The sequence below is a fragment of the Somniosus microcephalus genome, chromosome 1 (genome assembly GCF_052327205.1).
Source record: "Somniosus microcephalus isolate GS21.2 chromosome 1, FLI_Smic_1.0, whole genome shotgun sequence".
NCBI lineage: Eukaryota > Metazoa > Chordata > Chondrichthyes > Squaliformes > Somniosidae > Somniosus > Somniosus microcephalus.
The window spans coordinates 272,174,838-272,187,950 of NC_140987.1; the positions used below are offsets into that span (position 1 = coordinate 272,174,838).

Genomic DNA, 13,113 nt, shown 5'->3' on the forward strand with positions numbered 1-13,113 from the left:
ATTGCTATTCGCCTCAATCACTCCCTGTGCTGGTCAGTTCCACATTCTCACCACTCTCTGGGTAAAGAAGTTGCTCTCCTGAATTCCCTATTGGATTTATTATTGACTAGTTTATATTTATGGCCCCTAGTTTTTGTTTCCCCCACAAGGATCTACCCTATCCACCCCTTTCATAATCTTAAAGACCACTATTAGGTCAACCCTCAGCCTTCTCTTTTCTAGCCTGTTCAATCTTTCCAGATAGGTGTAACCTCTCACTTCTGGTATCATCCTTAAAGATCCTGCATTTGCCGGGAATCGAACCTGGGTCTCCTGCGTGGCAGGCAAAACATCTACCCCTGAACCACCAATACCAAACTACTGAAACATCCTACAAGAAATGCTTCTCTCAAATGGGTATACGGAGGAAAAGCCACCTGAAGACCATTAAGACTGACCTCCATAGCAAGCGATATTGTGTGAATTGCCTGTTCGGTCTCATTGTAAGCCTCCCTCCAGGTGTACGTTGATCTGTTTGGATGATGACCCTCCTCTGGATACTTAGCAAGAAAGGTGGAAAGATCAGCAGCCGTCCAAGAGGTTCCAGCTAACTTTGAATCCAAGTACTTAGCCGTAATGTGTTTCTTTAATAGGCTCTGCAGAGGTAAGGAATTGTACAGAAACATTTGATGTCAGTACAGTATTCAGTGGCTGTAAGAAATGTCTGTGCTGGCTCCAAGTGTCAAGGTCAAGTCTGAAGTCTATTAATAATAAAGCAAAGCACAGCTGAACCTCGTAACATCAGATGCAAGTTTTCTATCTGATATTCTCCCTTCACGTCTTCCCTCCTAAAAGCACAGACTCATAGAATCATACTGCACAGGAGGCCATTCGGCCCATCGTGTCTGTTCCGGCTCTTTGAAAGAGCTATCCAATTAATCCCACTCCCTCGCTCGTTCCCCATAGCCCTGCAAATTTTTCCTTTTCAAGTATTTATCCAACCTCCTTTTGAAAGTTATTATTGAATCCGTTTCCACCGCACTTTCAAGCAGTGCATTCCAGATCATAACAACACGCTACGTAAAAAAAAAATCTCCTCATCTCCCCTCTGGTTCTTTTGCCAATTACCTTAAAACCTCTTGCTGATACTTTGACCAAGCGTCTATTCTTCATGTGCTATCTTACTGAGTGCTGCTGGACTGTAGGAGGAATCACATTCGAGCCTGATGCCCACACATGTGCGCTTTTCAGCAAGGGGCAGAAATCCTGGATGTATTTTCCTCTTATCTTCAGGACGAGGAGGCGGACTGCACAGCCCATCCCCACAACTCTGGGGCAGATCAGCTAACTTGATGACCCAACATGAGATCTTCCTGGTCTGTGCAGCTGAGATGCTCATTGCATCTATCCACTGGGTCTTCAGGAAAGCTCAGCTTAGGCCCATTCTAACTGTTGAGGCGAAGTCAATTGAAAATTTCAAAACTGGTATTGGTAGACTTTTGTTAGGCAAAGGTGTTAAGGTTTACGGAACCAAAGCAGGGAGATGGAGTTGAGATACAAATCAGCCATGATCTAAGTGAATGGCAGGACAGGCTCGAAGGGCTGAATGGCCTCCTCCTGCTCCTATCCTGGCGCACCCATAAAAACAGCATGACTTGGACAAAAGGCAGTTTCAACAGATGCATGCGTTGGGCCAATCAGAAGTGTCAACCAGCCAGTAAAAAAGCTTAAATGTTGCCCATGTGCAAAATACATCAAAGTTATAATCCCTTCTCTTTTGCGGGTAGGTTTGATTATTTTACAGATGCACAGTGAAGGAGTAATCGTAATGCTTTTAGATTTACTGCATATTCCCTGCACTGTCCACCAGGGGGCAATGTAATTCAGACAAAGTCCTTCACGGACAACTGAAGCACAAAGTACCTCACCAACATTCTCTGCCAAGGCATAGTTTGTAAACAACACTGTGCTCTCTGGGTACAAACCACATTTAAAGTACGTACTTATTTATCTGCAAATAATGAGTGCATCAAGTAAATAACATGCCAAACAAATTCAGATTAATGATCATTGCCAGTAAAATACTCATGCTTACTGTTAAAAAAAATACACACTTGTCTTCCTGTGACCAGACTTGTTTTGTCTGTAACGGGATATGGCTTAAGATTTCAAAATGGGTTATCTGTGAATCTGGGGTCGGCCATTTAGGACTGAGATGAGGAGGAATTTCTTCACTCAGAGGGTGGTGAATCTTTGGAATTCTCTACCCCAGAGAGCTGTGGAGGCTCAGTCATTGAGTATATTCAAAACAGGAATCAATAGATTTTTGGATACTAAGGGAATCAAGGGATATGGAGATAGTGCAGGAAGATGGAACTGAGGTCGAAGACCAGCCATGATCTTATTGAATGGTGGAGCACGCTCGAGGGGCTGAATGGCCTACTCCTGCTCCTATTTCTTATGCTCTCCAGGGACGTGATCTTCAAATAAAATGAAACATTACAGAATCCCAAATCCTTTTTCGTGAGGGGAGGAGGGGAATGCTGAAAATGACATTTAATTTTGGAAAAAAGCAATGACTACAGATAATCAACTAAACTACCATTGTTAGCTTATAAAAGTAGCATTATACTTCAAAATGAATATGTATTAATGCACATTAAGATGGCTTACATTCGCTACTTTTTTGGGGGGGTAGGGGCAGGTGGCAGTAGGTGTGGGAGAGTCGTGCGTGCAGGTGCATGTGTGTCTTGTACATCTGAAGCAGAGGAAGACACAGGACTACGGGGAGAGAGTGAGGCGGTGGGGTCAGTTTTGGGTTGCTGCAGCAACACGATGGGCCAAATGGCCTCCTTCTGTGCTGTACACTTCTAAATTCTAGGTAAATATATTGCCCCACCCCACTTTCTCCCATGGCTATCCTGATTCTGAGGCTTCCTAACCAACAGTCCACACCTGAGACATTAACCCATCTGTTCTCTCCACAGCTACTGAATGTCCTGCTGCATGGTTCCAGCATTTTCTGTTTCTGTGTGAGGATTTTTGTTCACACTTTAGGTACGCTTGCTCGTGACGGCTTTAACTATAAAGACTGTCCTTCCCCTGTAAGTTCCACTAGGGAAGTTGGCTAATGATTACACAATGATAAACCTCCTGCCAAGTGGGACACGAAGATCACAGTCTGAATCTGACTTCCTCTGTGCTCACCCATGCCCCTCAGTTCTGTGTCAGTCAGCCATGCTATTATTTTGCAATTCAAGGTACTTGTATGAATTCTTAAAAAGGTAAAAATGGGCGGAATATCCCATTTCTGAAAAGTGCGCTTGGTGTCATATTTCACAGGCACATTACGCTGAACGATTGCCACCTTATTCAGCTGCCAGACACTAGGTGATAAAACAAAAGCTCCAGGGTGTCCTTCAGTGTTTACTGATTGCAGCAACTTTACCCCCAATGTGTGCTGATGGAAGTACATCTGTACAACTGTACTACTGGCTGGAGTGACGGGAAATCAACCCATTGACTCATTTCATCTTTCTATTAATTAATATTTATCGCGAAATATTGATTAATTTATAAATTATACAAGACAAATCTCACACATGTATTACAGTCTCGCACTGTATGATGGCTGTCCTGCTACCCTACTTATCATTGCTCAAGTTTTTTGAAACTCTTTATAGGTATTTCCCTTCCGAATTCACCGCCAAGAACTATGTCTTCTGTGAATAATGCAACACTGCACATCATAGAACCATACAGCACCGAAGGAGGCCATTCGGCCCAATGTGTCTGGGCCAGCTCTACACCTATCCAATTAGTCCCACTCCCCTGCTCTCTCCTCATAGCCCTGCAATTTTTTTTCCCTTTTGAAGTATAGAATCCAATTCCCTTTTGAAAGTTACTAATTGAATCGGCCTCCACCACCCTTTCAGATAGTGTAAAAAAAATTCTCCTCATCTCCCCCCACCTCTGATTCTTTTGTCATTTACCTTAAATCTGTGTCCTCTGGTTACCGACCCTCCTGCCACTGGAAACAGTTTCTCCCTCTCGACTCTGATCAAACCCCAAAATATCTGAGCGTCCTGCAGTTTCTGGAAGGTTCTTTATTTAATGCTTGCGATTCACCCAGGAAATTTAGACATGTGGAACGCTGCATTTAAAATTCCCGCTTGAATCACGAGACTGATCATGGAATCATCCTCGTAACTCTGCTCTCAAACTTTTTTTTTTACACAGGTCATTCAGCCCCTCGAGCCTGTTCCGCCTTTCAATTAGATCATGGTTGATTTGCATCTTAACTCCATTTCCCCGCCCTGGTTCCGTAACCCTTAATACCCTGGCCTAACAAAAAACTATCAATCTCAGTTTTGAAATTTTCAATTGACCCCCCAACTCAACAGCTGCTTGGGGGGGGCAGAGTTGCAGATTTTCACTACCCTTTGTGTGAAGAAGTGCTTCCTGACATCAGCCCTGAACGGCCTAGTTCAAATTTTAAGTTTATGCCCCTTTGTTCTGGACTCTCCCACCAGTGGGAATAGTTTATTTCTATCTACCCCATCAGTTCCTTTAATCATCTTAAACGCATCAATTTCATCATCCCTTAATCTTCTGTACTCCCGGGAATACAAGCCCAGTCTGTGCAACCTGTCCTCATAATTTAACTCTTTAAACCCTGGGATCATTCTGGTGAATCTGCGCTGCACCCCTTGATAAAGGAATGACAAGGATGTCTTTTTGAAGTTGGGGTACTTAAAAATTGCACATAATATGCCAATTATGTTACTAAAAGGTTTGACTTATGTTCTTGAGGTGCACCCCAGTACCTGATTAGCCCTTAGTTGTTACAGCTTTGCACTGACTAATACATTCAGTGAAAGATCAATAATACCAAGAATTGGAATGAGATAGCTACACTCAGCAGAGTAACCAAAAGGGTTAGAGTTTCAGTTTTTGTTTTAAATGTATAATTAATGCTACCCAGTGATTTCACTGCAGATTGTACGCTGTACAAATTGAGTATTGGTTGCCAACTGGAATCTTTTCCGAGAAAGGTCCTGGGACAGAGATCGCATCATATAGAAGGTAAGTGGATAATCAGATAACGAACATATGTTCCATGTGATTGCCTGGACTGGTTTCGATTGCCTGAGGGGATTGGAGAGGAATTTTCCAGAGTTCTTTTTTTCCCCATATTGGCCCTGCATTTTTTGCCAATTCTGTTGACATGGTGACAATAAATTGCAGAAACGAGTGATTTTTACATCGGATTCAAAGCACAGGAACAGGCCATTCGACCCAACTGGTCTATGACGGTGTTTATGCTCCACACTAGCCTCCTCCCACCCTACTTCATCTCACCCTACCAACATATCCATCTGTTCCTTTCTCCCTCATGTACTTATCTAGCTTCCCCTTAAATGCATCGCTGCTATTCGCCGCAGCCAATCCATGTGGTAGAAAGTTCCACATTCTCTGTTTTTTTGCCTCTCCTGGCAGATTACATGGCTGCAGAGGACGAGTGATAGGAAGTGCCTAATTATGATACACTGGCCATCATGAGTGTGGGGAAGGCTTGATGGACCAGCTGGTCTTTTCCTGCCCGTCATTTTCGCATGTCCAGGTGTGACTGCAGGACAAATGGCTGTAGCACATTGTCCCATTTTACTCTCGTGTTTCATTTGCACTTGAGGTAAATGATGTAACTTCAAATGAAAGAAAATTAAAATCGTCAACATGGAACACTAATTCTACTCACACAAAGGCATTGTGCAGTGACAAATTTTCAGTCAGCAAGTTTATTGACTAGTTTTTTCACAGTTAGTAACTGACTCTTTGACAAGGCAACAGGAATGTGGCTTCATTGTTATTTAGTCAACAAGGTCAGGGAATGTGTCAACATTCTAATCAATTGGTAAAGTAGTTATTTATAATTTGTCTACCACACTAGTTCATACATCTCTGCATCAGACAGTCCAAGAAGGGCGCTTAGCTTGATCCCTAGTCTGTGCTGAGTTATCTAATCCTAGCCAGGGCATCAGTAGAAGTGCTACAATTGGCCACAGAACTCCCGAGTTAAGAACATAAGAACATAAGAAATAAGAGCATGAGTAGGCCATACGGCCCCTCAAGCCTGCTCCGCCATTCAATAAGATCATGGCTGATCATCGACCTCAACTCCACTTTCCTGCCCGATCTCCATATCCCTTGATTCCCCGAGAGTCCAAAAATCTATCGATCTCAGCCTTGAATATACTCAAAGACTCAGCATCCACAGCCCTCTGGGCAGAGAATTCCAAAGATTCACAACCCTCTGAGTGAAGAAATTCCTCCTCATCCACTTAAATGGCCTACCCCTTATCCTGAGACTATGCCTGGGGAAGAGCATTTAAATCTTCTGGTGTTCCCACTCTTAATCGGCATACAGTAATCCTCGCTGGAAGGGCATGGATGGCTGCTGGGTGATAGCAGGATTGGGCTCTGTTCTGATGTCCTCCACAGTCAGATAACCTTCCAAAGAGGAGGGGAGGGGAGGACCACAAAATGGAGGGACAAAAATTGTCAACCACAAAATGGCCAATTCTGTTGACATGGTGACAATAAATTGCAGAAACGAGTGATTAGGCTAATAGGCATGTTTTGTCTGTAGCACACACTGATCATGTTAGTACATTCCAGAATTAATCAATAATGTGAGATTTGATGAAAAATGTTGACAACACAAACAGACTAAGATACGTACATTTTACCCAGCCGCCAAAGTACTTACTCGAATCAGATCCATTGCCTGGCTTCTTTCCATAAATTTCCAGATCTTTGGTCCAATCTCTTCCCACATCCCTCCAGCTTCTCTGAAGACACTTAGTTCTTGAAAGGTCTTGTTAACCTGAAATAAATAAATAAAACTATTGATATGCAAGAATAGCAGGCATACTGGCAACAGGTTAGGCTGGACATGATTTTGTTGAAACCACATCTACAATGCTTGTTCTAAAAACAAGGCCTATATACATTAAGCAAAAATAAAAAGCTGACCTACAGTTTGCTGTCCTGATTTAATAGTAACTAAAATAACATTGCTAAACACTTATTGCATGAGAAAACTCCTCCTCACAATCACAAGTGAACTACTATCATTCAAAGAGATGGCTTATGGTTTATTGCACCAATTTTTATTTTTATTTTATTTGTTTATGGGATGTGGGCGTCACTGGCAAGGCCAGCATTTATTGCCCATCCCTAATTGCCCTTGAGAAGGTCTTGGTGAGCCGCTGCCTTGAACTGCTGCAGTGTGTGAAGTGAAGGTACGCCCACAGTGATGTTAGGGAGGGAGTTCCAAATGAACCCTGTGTAATGTTATCTTATATCGTAGTATTAAGAGGCTTACGAGTAGATATCGTTGAGTACTCTTTATTAGGTCGTGAGTCAGCACCAGCTCATGTAGTACTGCCGCATGGCCAAGATGGCTTCCTATTTATCCGACTGCCATCAAGCAGCTGTCTTTACTACAGCTACAGTTATCTGTACATCTTTCCCCCTCAACGATGACATAAACAGTAAACACCATAACATAACATAATACATAGAACACATATTAACAACATATAAAAACAAACAGTCAGTGTAACTACTATTAATTACTATTAACAACATGTAAAAACTGTCAGTGTAACTCATATAAACACTACCCACACCCAGAAGTCCATTAGCTGTTTACAGTCTTTCCCTTGTCTACAGGTCGAGTCTAACGACAGGCTTTCTGGTGCGCTGTGACCTGCGTAGCTGAGCGGGTATTTGCTGGGCCAACCCAGTTGTGTCCATTAAGTTCATGTCTGTACCACACGGATCCCTTGTCTCATTGTCACCCCTGTGTACTTCATCACTTTGTGGCATTGCCCTCGTCTCCTCATCACTCTGTCGGATTTCCATCATCAGCTCATCCTCTCTGTCCTCCTGCGGCTGATAGGTCTCGGTGGTTTTCAGTAGGTGCCTCCTGTTTCTGCGATACACACTGCCATTTTCTGTCATGACACTGTATGACCTGGGGGCAACCTGTTGTAGAACGGTGGCTCTTTGATTCCATGACCCAGGCCCTTCAATGCGAACTATATCCTTCTCCTGTAGAGGCACTAGTGCAGTGGCTGTGCGGTCATGGAGCGTTTTTTGTTTCCGCTGAAGTTTCCAGGCCTTGTCTGCCCATACCTCATCTCTGTGATCAGGTGTGACATGCCTGGGAAGTCGAGTACGGATTTTGCAACCCAGTAAGAGCTCAGCTGGAGACTTGCCACTTTCCAGCGGGGCCGCCCTGTACGACATCATGGCCAGGTATGGGTCAGTGTTGCTGTGTGCTGCTTTCTTTAATAGTCTTTTCACAATCTGCACCCCCTTCTCCGCTTTTCCATTGGCTTGAGGGTAGAGCGGGCTGATGGTTACATGCTTAAACTCATACTCTGTAGCAAACGACTGAAACTCATGACTGGCATAGGGAGAGCCATTATCAGAGACCAGAGTTAGAGGGATGCCCTGCCTGGAAAAGATTGACTTCAGGTGAGTTATCACAGCTCTTGACGTAGTGCTGGGTAGGAGAGCAATCTCAGGATAATTAGAGTAATAATCAATAACTAACAAATAGTCTTTTCCTTCATAGTGAAAAATATCAGTTCCTACCTTTTCCCAAGGTTGTGATGGGTGCTCTGTGGTAATGAGGGGCTCTTTTGTTTGCTTGTAGTGATACTCCTGACATGTAGCGATACTCCTGACATGTAGCACACTCACTGATCATCTGGCCAATATCAGAGTTCATGTTTGGCCAGTAGAGTGCCTCACGTGCTCTCCTTTTTTACTTTTCCACACCCAGGTGCCCTTCATGTATCCTGTTAAGCATTTCTCGTCGCATAGAGATGGGCACTACAATCCTGTCACACTTAAGCAGTAGTCCATTGACCACAGAAAGCTCAGACTGAATATGATGATATTGTTTACATGACCCTTTCTTCCAACCCTCTTGAAGATTTCTCATCACTTTCCTCAGAACAGGGTCCTTTGAAGTCTCTGTGGCTATCTTTGATAGTTGTTCCTGTGAGGCGGGCAATGCTGCATAGACCATATCCACATGAGGGTCCACATCCTCTTCTGTTTCACTATTTTGTGTGGCACGAGGCGCAGCCCTGGATAGTGTATCTGCTATGAACATTTGTGTCCCTGGCACATATGTGAGCTCAAAATCATAACATTGTAGTCTCATCATTAGGCGCTGTATCCATGAAGACATGTCACACAGATTCTTTTTTGCGATCCCTAGCAGTGGCTTATGGTCAGTTTCTAGGATAACCTTGGGAAGTCCATAGATGTAGGTATGAAATTTTTCACACCCAAATGCCAAGCCCAGGCACTCCTTCTCTATTTGCGTATACTGGCACTCTGTAGCCGTCATGGAGCGTGACACATATGCCACTGGTCGCCATTCTCCTTCATCTTCCTGTAGAAGGACAGCCCCTAATCCATCCTTAGAGGCATCTGTGGACACTTTTGTCCTCTTTTCAGGGCAGAAGAACTTCAGTAGGGGTTCACTTGCTAGAATGTGTAGCAGCCCCTTCCATTCATTCTCATGTTCATGTCCCCATTGGAACTCTGTCTCTTGGTGCAGCAGTTTTCTCAGGTGAGCGGTTTTCACTGCCAGATTTGGAATGAATTTCCCTAGGTAATTAACCATGCCAAGGGCCCGCTGAACCCCTTTCTTGTCCTTTTCCATGTCATGTATGGCCTTTACCTTTGACTTGTCTGGCTGAATCCTTTCTGCAGAAATCTTGTCCCCGAGGAATGTGATTTCATTGACGCTGAACTGACATTTGTCTTTATTTAGTTTGAGTCCATACTGCCGTATCCTCTGAAGTGTTTTTTCCAGTCTGGTGTCGTGCTCTCCCTGAGTGGAGCCCCATACTACCAGATCATCCATGTACACCCGCACACCATCCAGGCCCTCGATGATTTGCTCCATTGCTCTGTGGAAGATTTCTGGGGCGGAGCTAATGCCGAAGGGCAGGCGCTGGTAAGAGTATTGACCAAACGAGGTGTTAAAGGTGCACAGCTTAGTACTCTCTTCATCAAGTTTCAGCTGCCAGAATCCATGCGAGGCGTCCATCTTGGAGAAGAATTTTGCTCCTGTCATTTCGCTGACTATTTCCTCTCTCTTTGGGATTTGATAGTGCTCTCTTTTTATATTAGCGTTAAGGTCCTTGGGATCCATGCAGACACGCAATTTATCAGTCTTTTTTGAATTGACGCAAACCATGGAATTTACCCAGTCAGTCGGTTCCTCAGTCTTCTTTATGACACCTAGTCCCTCCATGCGGTTTAGCTCTTTCTGCAGTTTCTCACGGAGGGCCACCGGAACTCTCCTGGGTGCGTGAATCACAGGTTGTGCGTCATCTCTCAGTTTGATGGAGTATGTAAAGGGCAGTGCTCCGAAACGCTGAAATACATCCGCGTACTTGTGTGTTATAGCATCCTGCTTTATATTTGTACAGTCTTGGGGGGCACTCTGCACACAGTTCAGTTCATTAATAGTATAGACTCGTTTTACCAAGCCCAAATCCACACATACCTTATCCCCCAACAGTGACTCATGTCCTTCAGGCACTATAACAAACGTCAATGGGTGAATGCGATTTTTTACCTTAACATTCAGCCTACACGTTCCTTTTGTTTCAATACTTTGTCCATTGTACGCCTTCAAAGCCACTGTCTTGTTCAGTATTTTTGGTCTCACTTTGAGATTCCGTGCATCACTCCAGCTTATGAGGTTTGCCTTAGCACCTGTATCTAGCTAGAAGGGAACAATGGTGCCATTTACCAGCAAGGGGGCTATCCAAACTTCAGTCTTTAGTCCTACGGAATGTACTTCCTTTTCCATATCTTTACCCTGTTTTAAGTCATTTTGCACCATTCCAACATACAAAGTCTCCGATTCCGTGTCTTCAGTCTCAATAGCATGCACTGTCTTTTTACCTTCGGCTTTCTCTTCCCAAAAGCACATTTTAGCAAAGTGATTCCTGCCTTTACATTTTGCGCAGTTCTTCCCATAAGCCGGACACTGTCTTGCCACGTGTCTATTGCCGCACCGTCTGCAATCGTATGGCGTCATAGTCCTGAACTCTGTGCGCCCTCTTGTGTCCCTCTGTGTACTACATCCACTGGTAGGTTGTCCAGTCCCAGCGCTCACACACCCGTTGCTGTAGTTCTCCCATCTAATTTTTGCGTGTGCATGGCTGAAAAGTTCACTAGCATGACATATTTTTACTGCAGCGTTCAAAGTTAAGTCATGGTCCCTAAGCATTCTCTCCCTCACCTTCTTGTCAAGTATTCCGAAAACGACCTGATCGCGTATCATCGATTCCTTCAAGTCTCCAAAGTTACATGTTTGTGCTTTTGTTTTTAAGTCCGTCAGAAAAACATCAAAGGATTCTCCTTGCTTTTGCCCACGGGAGCGAAAACCAAATCTCCCGAACGTTTCATTCTTTTTATGTGTGCAGTATTTATCGAACAAATCTATCACCTTGTCCAGATCATTTTTGTCACCTTCAGCTGCGAACGTAAATGTATTAAACAGCTCGATTGCCTGCGAGCCAGCCACTGTTAGCAACAAAGCTACCTTACGTGTTCCAGAGCTAGTCATGGCGTCGATCGCTGTGAGGTAGAGAAGAAAGCGTTGCTTGAATTCGCGCCAATTTTCGTCCAGATTTCCTTCAAGTTGCAGGCTGGTCGGTGGTTTTATCCCTTCCATTGTTGTGGTATGCCCGTATCGTGCATTCTATAAATCCTGGTACCATATAATGTTATCTTATATCGTAGTATTAAGAGGCTTACGAGTAGATATCGTTGAGTACTCTTTAGTAGGTCTTGAGTCAGTGCCAGCTCGTGTAGTACTGCTGCATGGCCAAGATGGCTTCCTATTTATCCGACTGCCATCAAGCAGTTGTCTTTACTACAGCTACCGTCAAGCAGCTGTCTTTATTACATCTACAGTTATCTGTACACCCTGTAATGAGATTACTGGCTTGTAATCACTCCCAGGCCAATTAGTATCTATATGACAATGGATGGCTGGGGTTGCATTACAAACATAGGTGTTGTTCATCCTGAATTGGTTGGGCTCTCTCCTTGTGAACCCACACCCTTTCATTCTCTGGTGCAGCAGTCTGTGCCACTCAATGTCCCCTCACTGTTCACATCATATGAAGGCATGGTATAAGATTTTAAATCCAGAAAACACAGAGGAATTGTGTGCATTAATTACACAATGGATAACACACCTACTGTCGGCCTATATTCCCTAGAGTTTAGAAGAATGAGAGGTGATCTCATTGAAATATATAAGATTCTGAGGGGGATTGACAGGGTAGATGCTGGGAGGATGCTTCCCCTGGCTGGGGAGTTTAGAACTAGGGGTCACAGTCTCAGGATAAGGGGTCGGCCATTTAGGACTGATATGAGGAGAAATTTCTTCATGCAAACGGTTGTGAATCTTTGGAATTCTCTACCCCAGAGAGCTGTGGTTGCAGTCGTTGAGTATATTCAAGACAGAGATCGATAGATTTTTGGATACTAAGGGAGTCAAGGGATATGAGGATAGTGCGGGAAAGTGGAGATGAGGTAGAAGATCAGCCATGATCTTATTGAATGGCGGAGCAGGCTCGAGGGGCCGAATGGCCTACTCCTGCTCCTATTTCTTATGTTCTTATGTTCTAAAACATATATACAGGGGAATTATAACCAAAGGAAAACAAAAACTTTCTTTCTGGTGCTTTATAGCCATGAACTATCTAGAATATATATAATCTAAAGCTTCTCTTCCAGATGCACTATACTTAGCCTCATGGCTACAGTAACACTGGTAAACAGTGCTAGATACGAACACAAACTGCAAAGTTTGAATGGGAAAGCCTACTAGCAGAGAGGGGAACAAAGTACATATAAAAATGTGACATATAGGGCTTGATTTTAACGCAGCCGACAGGCGGGCTTTTAGGCGTGCGGCGGGGGGGGGGGGGGATTAAAAATCGCAAAACCTGGGGGTCGGGACCCCCCCCCCCACCCAGCCTGGTTCCCGCCTCCATGCCATTTTAACCTAGATGC

The 13,113-nt window shown here is 44.0% G+C and overlaps 1 protein-coding gene across 1 annotated transcript in view; it reads right to left on the bottom strand.

Moving 5' to 3' along the window:
- Positions 1-13,113, bottom strand: part of LOC147124799 (phospholipid-transporting ATPase ABCA1-like) — a 182,355-nt gene that overhangs the window by 95,334 nt on the left and 73,908 nt on the right. The window contains exons 11-12 of the mRNA XM_085993395.1: positions 6,749-6,865; positions 438-635 (exon numbers count right to left, since the gene is read on the bottom strand). Of these exons, the coding sequence (XP_085849521.1) occupies positions 438-635; positions 6,749-6,865 (315 nt within the window). The remainder of the gene's footprint in view (positions 1-437; positions 636-6,748; positions 6,866-13,113) is intronic.